Source organism: Narcine bancroftii, chromosome 14 (genome assembly GCF_036971445.1).
Source record: "Narcine bancroftii isolate sNarBan1 chromosome 14, sNarBan1.hap1, whole genome shotgun sequence".
NCBI lineage: Eukaryota > Metazoa > Chordata > Chondrichthyes > Torpediniformes > Narcinidae > Narcine > Narcine bancroftii.
The window spans coordinates 374752-388473 of record NC_091482.1 but is presented as its reverse complement, the minus strand read 5'-3'; the positions used below and the strand labels follow the sequence as shown (position 1 = coordinate 388473).

Genomic DNA, 13722 nt, shown 5'->3' with positions numbered 1-13722 from the left:
GGTCCTGATGCATTTATGCAAATTTGCCAACCACAGCAACAGGTCTGTGGCAGATGCCATCTCACTGGCTTGACTCAAAAACCTGGACAGCAAAGATGCATATATCAGGATGCTCTTTATTGAATATACTTTGGAATTCAACCCCTAATTCCCTCAAAATTAATCAGCAAACTCTGGGCCTCAATCCCCTACTGTGCAATTAGATCTTGAATTTGCTCACCTCCAGACCTCAGATCGTGTGGATCGGCAAGGACATCCACAATTTCAATCAACACTGGGGCACCACAGGGATACATACTTAGCCCCTTGCTCTACTCGCTTGACACCTATGTGGCTCAGTTCGACAACACCATATACAAGTTTGCTGACAATACCACTGTAGGGGCAGTATAAAAGGGGATAATGAGTCAGTATACAGGAGGGAGATTGAAAATGTGGCTGAACCAACAACCTCTAACTCAATGACACCAAGGCCCAGGAGCTAATTGTAGACTTTATGAAAGGAAAACCAGAGGTGTATGATCCAATGATCAATGGGGGAGTCAAAGGTGGAAAGGGTGAACACCTTTAAATTCCTGGGCATCACTGTCTCAGAGAAGCTGTCTGGGGCCATCATATTAATGCCATTGTAAAAAACAGCGTGTCAATGCATCTACTTCCTCAGGAGTTTGTGGAGGTTAGGTATAACATTGGAAACCTTGCGAACTTCTACAGATGTGTAATAGAAAGTGTGCTGACTGGCTGCATCACAGCCTTGTCTGGGGTCACCAATACCACTGAGTGAAAAGTTATGCAATGGGGAGTGGACACAGCCCAGTACATCACAGGCATAACTCCTCCACCATTGAGGACATCGACATGGAACATTTCTGTCGGAGAGTATTGAGGATCCGCCCCACCCAGGACGTGCTCTGTTCTTGCTGCTGCCATCAGGTAGGAGGAGTACAATCGGACTGGTACCACCAGGTTCGGGAGCAGTTGCTCTCCTTCAAGTCCTGAACAACACTCATTCAAAAACTCATTTAAGGACTTGTATTTTGCTCATTATTTATACTTCTGTATTTGCATAGTCAGTTTGTAAACAGTTCTTTCTTTGAGTACAGTTTACGGTTAGCAGTAATTAGAAATTCTACTGGACCACAGAAAAAGAATCTCAGGGTTGTATGTGATGACGTGTATGTACTCTGACAATAAATTTGAACTTTTCAATGACTTGTGACCTTTTTTTTGCCTTTTGTTAGTATAATGCTGCCTGCCCCTGTTGCATTGGATTCAGAGTTCATTTAATAGCACAATATTTTCCTCTAATTTGCTGCTTCCCAAGCTTTGTGGAATTTTTTTTGGCTTCATGACCTCTTGTTTTGATCAACAGGCAGAACTAACTATTTCTTGGGACCTTGGGGTAACTCCATTTAAGGAGGAATTTGCAACCATAAGCATTAATGTCAGCAAGTAAGTGAGAAATCAAATAGCATTCGACTCCGTTCAATATGTGGTTTAAAATATACATTTCACGGCAACTCGATGGAGGCAATGGGCCAAGCAGCATTCATGGAGAGAAATGGACAGTCACTGTTTATCAATGACTGGTGGAACTGTGGACCGTGTGGAGGCCCATTAAAGAACACAATAGGATGTCGATCATTTACAGATGTTGACAGAGAAACAGCAGATGGAATTTAATTTGAGCAAGTGTGACGTGTTGCAATTTGGGAGGTCAAATACAAAGGGAAGGAATATTATTAATGGCAGGAAGCTTAAAAGCATTGATATGCAGCGGGATCTGTGCGTTCAAGTATATAGATCAGTGGTTATCAACCTGCCATAGGTGCTCTGTGGTTAGTAAGAGATGACTTAAGGAGGTAGATGTGAGTGGGGTAAAAAGGTGGAGAACCACTGACATAGATCCTTGAAAGTGACCATAGAGGAGGAGGAGGAGAGACAGGTCGTGTTGAGGAAGGACTTGGACAATTTGGAAGATTGGGCAGGGAAATGCCAGATGGAATCCAGCACAGAGAATTGTGTGATAATCATCTTGGTGGAAGGAATAACAGCATAGACTATTTTCGAAATAGCCCTTGATTTCAGAATTGGAGGGGCAGTGGACTTTGGGAGTCCTCGTGCCAAATTTACTGGAGAATAACTTGCAGGCAGAGTCTGGGGTCAGGAAGACAAATGCAATGCTGGCATTCAGGTTGAGCGAGAAAGAATAGAAAAGCAGGCATATGATGTTGAAGCTTTATCTTGCCTTGGTCAGACTGTACTTAGAGGAATGAAAGCAATTCTGGGCTCCTTATGTAAGGAAGGCTGACCAGTGAAGGTTCCCAAGAATGATCCCTGGAATGAAATAGTGATAATATGAAGAGTGTTTGATGACTCAGTGAATGTACTCGCTGGAGTTTGCAAGAAAGGGGGGGGGGGGGATTTCATTGAAACCAACCAATTTTCCCCTGCAACCGCTGCAACCGTGTCTGCCTGTCCCGCATCGGACTTGTCAGCCACAAACGAGCCTGCAGCTGACGTGGACTTTTTACCCCCTCCATAAATCTTCGTCCGCGAAGCCAAGCCAAAGAAAAAAGAAAGAAAAGAAAGAGAATACTGAAAGACCAGGATACAGTGGACATGGAGAGAATGTTTCCAATGGTGAGAAAATGTGGAGCCAGAGGGCAGAATACAAAAATGTCTCTTTTGAACTTGAGGAACCCAGAGGGCTGTGAATTGATGGAATTCATCGCTGTGAATGGCTGTGGAGGCTTAGTCATTAAGCATTAAGACAGAAGTTGGAAGGTTCCCTCCAGAGAGGGAATCAATATTTACAGGGAAAAAGCTGGAGAATGGGGTTGAGAAGGAAAGCATCTACACATCTGTAGAAGGAGAGGCAGGGTAGATGAATGAGCCGAATAGCCTAATTCTGCTGCAATGTCTTTCAGTTTTATGGTCTAACTTTGGTAGACAGGATAGGTTGGACTATGGCCTGACAAAGGGCTCAGACCTGAAACCTTTGTTCAATATTTTTGCCTGGAAGTCAGTGACTAATGGCATTCAGCAGTCACTGATTACATAAGTAATATAAGTCATTTGGATAGAGGAGGAGGTAGAAGGTTGTCAATGGTTGCAACATTGTAGAGATAGGATGCAGAGTTGGGCAGAGAAGTGGCAGAAGTACAGATATTCTTGTGAGGCTACTTTCAATGAATTATGGAAGTGTAAATACTGACCCCTTTGCCTATCAATACTTTGAGAAACCCTGCCATTAATAGCTTACCTTCTTCAAATATTTGACCTGTCAAAGAGTAACGCCTCACACTTGTCTGGATTAAACTTCATCAGCCTATATCTGTAACTGATATTAATACAATATTCCATTGGAAAACCAATCCCTGTAGCTGCAGTTGGTTGCAATCCCCCAACCCAAGTAACAGGCTTCTTTTTTAAATTAAAAAAAAATTCACACTGTGAACCATATCAACCAAAATATGTACAAATGTTTCTCATTAAATTTGCACAGTGGTATTTTCTCCCCTTTTTTCCCCCCTTCCCTCCCTCCCCTCTACCCACCCCCCTCCAAAACCCATAAATATTCAACATATACAATACAATAAAACCATAAAACAAAATCTTCACACAAAGGAAAGTAAACAAGAAAAATGCCTCATCTATTTATTACACACTGAATCTAGTCATTTTGTCTTCTTATCATTTTCATTCTCATTTTAGGGGATGGAGTTCGTAGGCAAGCTCTCTCTGATATGTTCCATGTACGGTTCCCAAATTTGTTCAAACATTGTGACTTTATTTTTTAAATTATATGTTATTTTTTCCATGTACCATTGCTGTATTCTCATGCTCTCTTCCATTTTCCAAGTTGACATTATACATTTTTTTTGCTGTCGCTAAGGCGATCATAATGAATCTTTTTTGCATTTTATCCAATTTGAGGCCTAATTCTCCACTTCTTAAGTTACTTAAAAGAAATATCTCTGGTTTTTTTGGTATGTTATTTTTTGTAATTTTATTTAGTATCTGATTTAGTTCTTCCCAAAACATATTTACTTTCGTACATGCCCAAGTTGCATGTAATGTTGTTCCCATTTCCTTCTTACAGCGAAAACATCTTTCTGATAATGTTGAATCCCATTTTTTTAATTACTGAGGAGTAATATATACCCTGTGTAACCAATTATACTGTATCCTGCGTAACCTTGTGTTTATTGTATTCTTCATAGTTCCAGAACATAACTTTTCCCATACTTCATTTTTTATCTTTATGTTTAGATCCTTTTCCCATTTATGCTTAGGTTATTAGTTTATTTCATTTTCCTTATCTTTCAGCTTAATGTACATGTTGGTTATAAATCTTTTAATTATCATTCTGTCTGTAATCATATATTCAAAGCTGCTTCCTTCAGGTAATCGCAAGCTTTTTCCCAATATATCCCTTAAATAAGCTTTCAATTGATGATATGCAAACATTGTACCATGAGTTATTCCATATTTGTACTTCAACTATACAAATGTTAATAAATTATTTCCCAAAAAACAGTTTTCTATTCTTTTGATTCCTTTTCTCTCCCATTCTCTAAAGGAAAGGTTGTCTATTGTAAAAGGGATTAGTGGATTTTGTGTCAATAACAATTTTGGTATTTGGTCATTCATTTTTTTCCTTTCTAAGTGGATCTTCTTCCATGTATTAAGTACTGGTGAGTTTTTATATTGCACCAGCTTTTCATCCCACTTATAAAGTATATGTTCTGGTACCTTCTCCCCTATTTTATCTAGTTCTATCTTCGTCCAGTCTGGTTTTTCCCTTGTCTAGTAAAAATCTGATAAATACCTCAATTGTGCGGCTCTATAATAATTTCTAAAATTTGGTAACTGTAAACCACCTTGATTATACCTCTCTGCTAATTTATCGAACACTACCCTTGGATTCCTCCCTTTCCAGTAACAGGTTTCTAACACTAGCCACTATTTTCTGTGACCAACCAACTTTGTATTCAATCTAGATCTGTTATGATAACTCAACTTCCCTAATTGTGACACCTCCTCTTCTGTTTCCTTTTCATAATATCCTTTCTATAGCTGGATGACCAACATTACACACATTATTCCAAGTGTGACTTCACCAACATCTTGTGTAACTTCAGCATGATGACCCAATGTTGAATGGAATGCCTTGACCAATGAAGGCAAGCACCCCAAATGCCCTCTCACTTATCTCACATTTTTGTTTCATTGTGTGTGTAAAAAAAAACCCCATCTTTTTGTTATGAATTACGTATCAGCTACCGACCCTTCAATTTTTTCCTCTCTACCATTTTTCACATACCATAGTCACCAAGACCTTATACGTTGACCTTTTATTGGCTTGATGATTGGCCAACTCAGAATAGGTACCAAATGCTGGTCAATGAAATGTGCCTAGAATGCCATTTTGGATGGCTGAGTTCAGACAGGGGCCTATTTGGTATATGACAATGGACATGACAGGCTGGGGGTCTTCTTTCTGTGCCATATGACTCTAACTCATTGTAACTACCCCTTCCAGCCATTATCTGTTTCCATGTATCACCTATCAGTCAATGCTTCCCTCTGCCCACTATCCCTCCCTTCCTCTCTTGCTATCCCCCCTCCCCCCCACCAGTCTGGTTTCATCTATCAGCCCCCTTAACATCCTTCCCTATCATCCCTCTTCTTTCTCAGCCCTGATGCAGATCTTCACCCAAAACTTGATGCATTCCCTTTGCCTCCACAGATTCTGCCTGACTCACAGTTATTTCAGCTTTTTATTTGCCCTGAACATCAGGGTTCCTCTCGAAACTTCCCCTTACTTGAACCCAACAATATTGTTCAAAGCCTTTTCTGCATCCCTATTCAAGTTTATCCAAAATACCAACTCCTTTCCCCATAATAATGCCAATGCTCAATGAATCAAGACTTAATGTTTGCTCAAAAGATTCAGCTTTCTAACAGTTATGATCCTATGCTAGTATTTCCAAATAATTATCTTTCCTCAATGGTTCAATTTAAAGTCGTCCACTTTTTGAAATGATTATCTGACTGCTCCAAACCACTGTGTTCTTCCACTTAAGGAATGGATTAGGTATAATTTCGATTGATCTGTTTGGACTTCCTGGGCAGGCACTTATCATCTTTTGCTTTCCATTTCTTTGGCAATAATTCCTATTTCCAGAAAACAAATTAAAAAATCTGTTCCAAAAAATTATTTAATACTGCTATCCTATCAGTCAAGATAGTTACTAACTCAACCATGGCACCTTTCAGCATTTAATCCTCTTGTATCTCCTTACAGCAAAAATGGACATAGCGATTTTGTCCAATGGACTCACAGTATTCCTATGAAGCACAGATTAAATGTGTTCCTGAAACCACTGTAAGTGCTATTTCAAGAATTAATCTGCTACATTCTGCTTTTACATGATTTTGCTTCTATTGGATAGGATTGCAAAAGTTTCTTTATTGTTTCTTTTAATGAGGTTATTGAGGTGCATATCTTTCATCTGTATTTCCTGTGGGATAGATCATGGAAGCTCAGAATTATGGGAAGAGAATAGCTCCTCATTCAAGAAAAGATGTACTGACTTTGGAGAGGATTCAAAGGAGGTTAACAAGGACGATTCCAGGAATGAAAGGGTCATCATATGAGGAATGTTTTTGATAGCTCTTGGCCTGCATTCGTTAAAAGTTAGGAGAATAAGGGGGATCTCACTGAAACATTTCAAATGTTCAAAGGCATGGACAGAGTAGATGAAGAAAGGTTGTTTCCCCTGGTGGGAGTCTTGGACAAGAGGACACAACTTCAGGATTGATGGAACAGAAACGTGGAAGAATTGCTTTAGCCAAAGGGTGGAAAATATATTGAATTTGTTGACACAGGCAGTTGTCGAGGGCATGTCATTGGGTGTATTTATGGGAGAGATTGATAGGTTCTTGATTAGCCAGGGCATCAAAGGTTATGCGGAGAAGGCCGGGCAGTCAGGCTGAGTGGTTAAATGGTGGGGTAGACTTGAATCGCCTATTTCTGTTCCCATGTCTAATGGTCTTTTGGTTGAATCCTCCCCTGATGGAGTGAAGGAGGGTATACCCCACTAAGTTATCTTTCCATCCACCAATGGCAGTGCAATAAACAGAACTGTGTCATTCTCAGTGAGTGAGGGAAATGACTGAGAGAATTTGTGATGAAGGAAATCTTGTATTTTTTGTAATATTGGGCCATATTTATGCATGCTTTTGGACTAATTAAGGGCAAAGAGATGTAAACATCTTTATGTAGTCACAATTGTAATGTTGTGGTTTATTAACATTTTTAGTGGAAAAGTATGCAACATTCAAAATAACAACATAAACAGAACATGTTTTAAATTGCTAAATTGTGAGTGTTTTTTTTACTCAATGTTTGAATTTGCTGAAGGGTGCACATACAGAAGGACACAAAGATAATCCATTTGATACTTGTCAACTCTCGTACAGTAAAATTCCTGGTATCTGAACCAGTAGCATCAAGCAACAGGCAAAAAAAATTATAAGAAAATAAATTTAAAAAGATTAAATTAAATGCATAAAATAATAGGTAAAATGCACATTTTTGAAATTGTAAAAATAAATGTTCTCTAAAGTAACAAATAAACCTGTGGTGAAGATGGGAGCAAATATTCAGCCAGCAAGTCCCTTGGTCATGCTTTGCTTGTAGTATCTGTTTGAATAAATTTGTGTTAAACAGAAATGGTGTTGCCCAGGTAAAAGAGGTGGTTGATAACGCTCCTAAAGTGTCTCCTTATTCTTGCTTAGTAAGTCATCCCAGTCAAAGGCTTTATCTGTAAACTTTGAGTGGGGGTTGGGGTTAATTATCTACAATGTTATTGTTCGTCTTTTGGGCGAAGGGGAGGAACCTGCAGATGCAGCTGCAGTTAAATGTTTTCAAAGAATGTGACTGAAAATAAAGCAGAATGCTTTAAGGTTTATATTTTCATGCGAGTGAAGTTTGTTCAGTGTCAGTACGTTATAATATTTTTGTCTTTTGAACTGTCTATTCTTAATGGAGGTGTATTAGTTTAGGCGTTTTAAGAGTAAGTCTCAAAATACACACATCTAGCATCTCCCAATCCCCATAGATGTCGGATACCAGGGTTTGCCTTCCATCATTTTCCACAACTTGAGCAAGACCTCTTACATTGATCTGTGGTAGACACAACAATTTCTAAGTGCTACAGTCTGCTTGATAGCCTTTGTAGAAAATATATCTAATTTTTGGATTGAGTAGCACTTACTCGTCAGGCAGATGATAGCTTTGCTCTTGAATAAAGCAATCAGTATTTGCTTAGGGCAGTAGTTCTCAACCTTTTTTTTTCCCACTCACATAGAACTTTAAGTAATTCCTATGCCCTTGGCGCTCTGTGATTAGTAAGGGATTACTTACAGTGGGATGTGAATGTGAAGGAAAGGTTGAGAATCACTGCTCTAGACCCAATTGTTAGTGAAATATTTTGCTTGAGAAAAATTGTCATTGCCCCATTTCCTTCAGAGTAATGAAACCATGCACATAATGAGTCAATGGGGTATGATTAAAACATTGGTTTTCAAACTTTTTCTTTTCACCCACATACCACCCACAAAGCATTCCCTTACTAATCACAGAGCACCTGTGGCATAGGGAGTACTTAAAGTGGTACGTGAGTGGAAAGAAAAAGGTTGAGAATCACTGGCCCAGGGAGAAACAAGGGAGAATGGTTGACATTGGGAGAACTTATAATGCTCAACAAATCATTAGTCACTACCAAAGGAAGAAAGTTTGAACATAGTATTTGCCAATCCCGTGTTCTAGAGCTGTAAACGGCACAAGGATTGAGTGGAATTTACCTGAATTAATATACATGTCAAATTGTTGACATTTTAAATTGTGAGCCTGCCACTGTTGATACAAGCCTCCCCAGATTCTGTCCATTTCATAATTTATGGTGAAATAATTAACTATATTACATGAAATATAATTCTGCATTCAACATTGGAGCAGTATAGGCATAAAATCACTGGTTGTGTTTCTCTCTTGCATCAGACAATGGACTTGATTTCTGAAAAGTGCTGTTATAAATATTTTTAACTAATAGGAATATTCAAATTATTACAGAAATCAAATAATGAAGGTTGACATCCACGATTATGATGCAAATAGGCCTGTATCGTTTCACTTCCAGGTAAGGCATATTCTTGTTCACCCAGACCTTTCTTGGAATGAGTTAAATCCATGTAGAATAACAGTGTAGTTCTCATCATATCCAAGCAGATGAAACAAACCTTTCTTTTACACCAAATAGTCTGTTTAATATTAAATTAGCTTCAGAAATTTGTCACAGATTAACCACTGAGACTGACCACTTCAATTGTTCTGCACAAAACTCCACTGCTATACAGGTTGATTGACCTCAGTAAATAGGTCCAATGAATGAACTCTGAAGTGCCCACAATCCAAGGACATCATTTTGGCCCAGTGATAGGTCAATGTTTCAGACACAGATTAGCTGGAACTAATCCATTTCATTGCTTCTCAGAGGAATCTGCTATTCCTTATGTAAATCCCTATGCTTGTGAAAAGATACCATATATTTCAGTGAATAAGTCAACCTTCAGATATTGAATTCTCATTTTCAGCCTCATCTTCATATCATTGGGAATATAAGTTGACCCCCACCCCCTCCAATTTTCTGCAAGGAATGTACTGGAGACTGGTGTCCAAGCCTCCCAGCAACAACCCAGACTTTGTTACATCACTCCAATTGCAAAGTAACACATCTGTAAATTAAGAAAGGAAGTCAAAATACAACATTAAAAGAAACCTTTTATTCTGGCTGGGAAAATGCCAAATGGTCCAAGTCTTCAGCATCAGCTGCAACCAGATTCAGTGATGTCTCAACGTCGGGAATAGTGCTGTCCGCACTGAAGAAGTCGGCTTGCTGCCCAAGTGTGCTCGGTGCATGAACCACGGCTACGTGTCAGTCTATCGGGCAGGAGCAGGGACCTCGGGCTCTACAATTGTAAAATGTCTAGGAGGGTAATGGCAGCACCTGGTGGTGGGGAGGTGTCAGGGAGCAATGGCACCAGCAGTGGGGAGGTGCTCTCAGGTTTGTCTTGTATGCCGAATCTATGTCAAGCGGTGTTTTTTTAGTTGACTTTAAGATCTAATTTTTGTATTTTGGCTTACAAAAATGCTTTTTGAGGGTTGAAAGACCTGATTTATACACTGAAATATATGGTACCTTGAGCCACCGTATATCAATCAAATATTTATTTGAATGGGTGTGAATAATTAACAAAAAGATCATGAACAAACAGAAACATGGGAATCGATAGTTTGGATTCAGAATTGGTTGACCCATAGAAGGTCAACTAGTGGTGGAAGGTGTTATTTTGGTTGGGTGTCCATGACCAATCATATTTTGCAGGGAGCATAGAATATAGAACAGTACTGCAAAGTACAGGCCCTTTGGCCCTAATGTTGTGCGAACCAATGCAAACCTACTCCATGATCAATCTAATCCCTTTCTCCCTCACAGCCCATACCCTCTATTTTATTACAGTCTGATGTATATCGAAGAGCCTTTTAAATGTCCCCATCGATTCAGCAATGTATTACCAATCAACCCAATCAGACAGAGAATTGTGATTAATAGGCTTTAATCACCTTAAAGTGTCAGCACAATTTGCATGTTACTGACCCTGTTCCAAGGCATAATTACTAGCCTTTATAGGGATATCTGAGAGGGAGGAGTCACAAGTTTAGGGGCAAGCCAGTACATACACACACATACACATATAGTGGTAGCTCCACACAACATTAACCATTACCCCAGGTACTGTCTTCCAGGTAGCTATCACTGTTTAAAAAAATCTACCTCTGACATCTCTCCCAAACTGTCCTCCACTCACCTGACAGAGCTATACTCTGATATTGGCCTGGGAAAAAGATCGACTCTATCTCTGCCCCTCAATGTTATACACCTCTATTAAATTGTCTCTCATCCTCCATTGCTCCAAAGTGAAAAACCAGAGCTTACCCAATCTTTCCTTAAAAGACATGATTTCTAAGCCAGGTAACATCCTGGTAGATTTCATCTGCACCCTTTGTAAAGATTCCACATCCTTCCTATAATGAGACCAGAATTGAATGCAATACTCAGTTTGAATAATGAGTGTTCTACCCATAATTTAATAGAGCCGTGATATTACCACATTACTCTTAAACTCAATCCCCAGCTAATAAAAGCAATACACCATAATGGCTTCTTAGTCACCCAATCAACTTGCACAACAGAAATAAAAGGGCAGGCTATTATTTTGATGGGGAGAAAATTCAAAATTTGCAGGTGCAAAGGGACTTTGGAGACCTCATGCACAACATCCTCAACTTCACCTCCAGGAGCCTGAGTCATTGGTGAAGAAGATGAATGCAATGTTGGCATTCATATTTAGAAGAATAGAATTTAAGAGCAGGGATGTGATGTTGAGGCTTTACAAAGCACTTGTGAGGCCTGACATGAAGTACAAGGTTCAGTTTTGGGCTCCTTATTTAAGAAAGGATGTGCTGGCTTAGGAGATGGTTCAGAGAAGATTCACAAGAATGATTCCTGGAATTAAGAGATTAGAAGAAGAGGAAAGTTTGATGGCTCTTGGACTGTAATCCTTAGAGTTCACAATAATGGGTTGGGGGGAGTGGGTGGGGGACCTCAGAAACATTTCAAATGTTGAAAGGTCTGGAGATAGCAGATTTGGCAAAGTTGTTTCCCCATGGAAGGGGAGTCGAGGGCAAGAGGACACCCATTTAAAATAGAGATGCAGAGGAATTTCTTTAGCCAGAAAGTGGAGAATTTCTGGAATCTGCTATCAGCAGTGGCTGTGGCCAAGTCGTTGGGTGTATTTAAGGTAGAGATGGTTATGTATCTGAATAGTCATGGTTTAAAAGGATATCAGGAAAGGGATTGCGGCTGTTTTGATGAATAGATCAGCCTTTGATGGAATGGCAGCGTGGACTCGATCAGCCAAATGGCATTACTTCTGGCCTGTAACAACAGAGGGATCTGTGGACCCCAAGATTCATCTGCTCTTCTTGTTCTCCGTTTCTCCTGTTGCCCTTCTTGAACAATGAACAATATTTGCCCTCCTCAAATCCTGTGACCAGTGATGACACAAAGATCATTGTCAATGCCCCAGCAATCTCTTCCCTCGCTCCCTGGGTACCCTGGGGTAAATCCTGTCTGGCTCCAGGGATTTATCTATCCTGACATTTTTCAGAAACTCCAACACCACTTCTTTCTCAACCTTGACTTGCTTCAACACATTAGCCTATTCCATGCTGACCTGACATTTGTCAGTCCCTCTCTGGAGGGAACAATGAAGCAAAGTCTGCCTCCAGGTGTTGGTTTCTCCATTTGTCCTTGAATGGTCCCATCCCCACTAATCACCTTGTTGTCTTCACAAAACATCTAGAATACCATAGGGTTTTCTTTAATCCTATTTGCCAAAGCCTTCTCATGTTCTCCTCAGTCTCTTTTCATTTCTTCCTGACAATCTGAAAATTCTCAAGATTCCTGTTTGTTTTTTGCTTCCTAAACCATGTTTATGATTCCTTCTTTCTCTTGTCCAAATATTCCACATCTCTCATCAGCCATGGCTCCTTTACCCTGTCATTCTTTCCTTGTTTCAGTGGGACAAATATATCCAGAATCCCTGGCAAGTGGTCCATAAACCTCCACATTTCTGTTGTGCATTTCCCAGAGATTATCTGTTCCAAATGATTTCCCCCTGTTTCTTCCTATTTTAAATAGAATTTGCCTTTCCTCAATGTAATACTTGCACAGATCTGCTCCTGTCCTTGTCCATAGTACACTAAATGTCAAGAAGCTGTGGTCACCATCTCTGAAGTGCTCGCCCACCAAAGAGACCTGTCACCTGACCAAGTTCATTGCCAAGAGCTAAATCCAATATGTCCTCCCCTGGTACTCAGCCAGTCCACATACTGTGTCAGGAATCTTTCTTGGAATACCTAAAAAAGTCCCTCCTGCAAATCCTTTGAATTAAGGAGGTGCCAAAAAATGCAAGGGAAGTTCAAGTCATCCATGACAACAACCCTGTTATTTTTGCACCTTTCCAAAATCTGCCGATGTATCTGTTCCTCAATGGCCTGGTAACTATTTGGGAGCCTATAAACTCGTCCCAATGGAGTGATTAGTCCATTCCTGTTTCTGACTTCCATCTATACCCACACAGTGGATAATTTCTTCATGATGTCCTCCCTTCTGACAGCTGTGATACCATTGGTGTTGGGACCCCTGTTATTTGTGACATACAGTACACACACAACTTGGATGAAAAGGTAGATGGGTGGATTAGTAAATGCAATAATGACAGGAAGATTGGTTGAAATGTGAAGAGTATAAAAGGCTATAGATCAGTTACAGATATGGGCCATTAAATGGCAGAAGGAGTTTAATCTGAACAGGTCTGAGGTGATACACTTTGTGAAGGGAAATACAAGGGCAGAGAGTTTTGGAAGAATTAGATTGATGCTGAGTAGATGAATACAGATCACCAGAATATATTGCGCCAAATGGTTTGTAGTATTCTGCGATCTCTGGAGAATTTAAACGCTTAATGGCAGAATGTTTAAAAGTATTGATGCGCAGTTGGATCTGAAAATTACCATACAAGTAC

At 39.8% G+C, this 13722-nt stretch overlaps 1 protein-coding gene across 2 annotated transcripts in view; it reads left to right on the top strand.

The window, feature by feature from the left end:
- LOC138749613 (integrin alpha-E-like) overlaps positions 1–13722 on the top strand; it is a 199320-nt gene that overhangs the window by 149746 nt on the left and 35852 nt on the right. For both annotated transcript variants that reach the window (XM_069911249.1, XM_069911250.1), the window contains exons 23-25: positions 1373–1452; positions 6314–6394; positions 9146–9212. In XM_069911249.1, coding sequence (XP_069767350.1) covers positions 1373–1452; positions 6314–6394; positions 9146–9212 — 228 coding nt within the window. The remainder of the gene's footprint in view (positions 1–1372; positions 1453–6313; positions 6395–9145; positions 9213–13722) is intronic.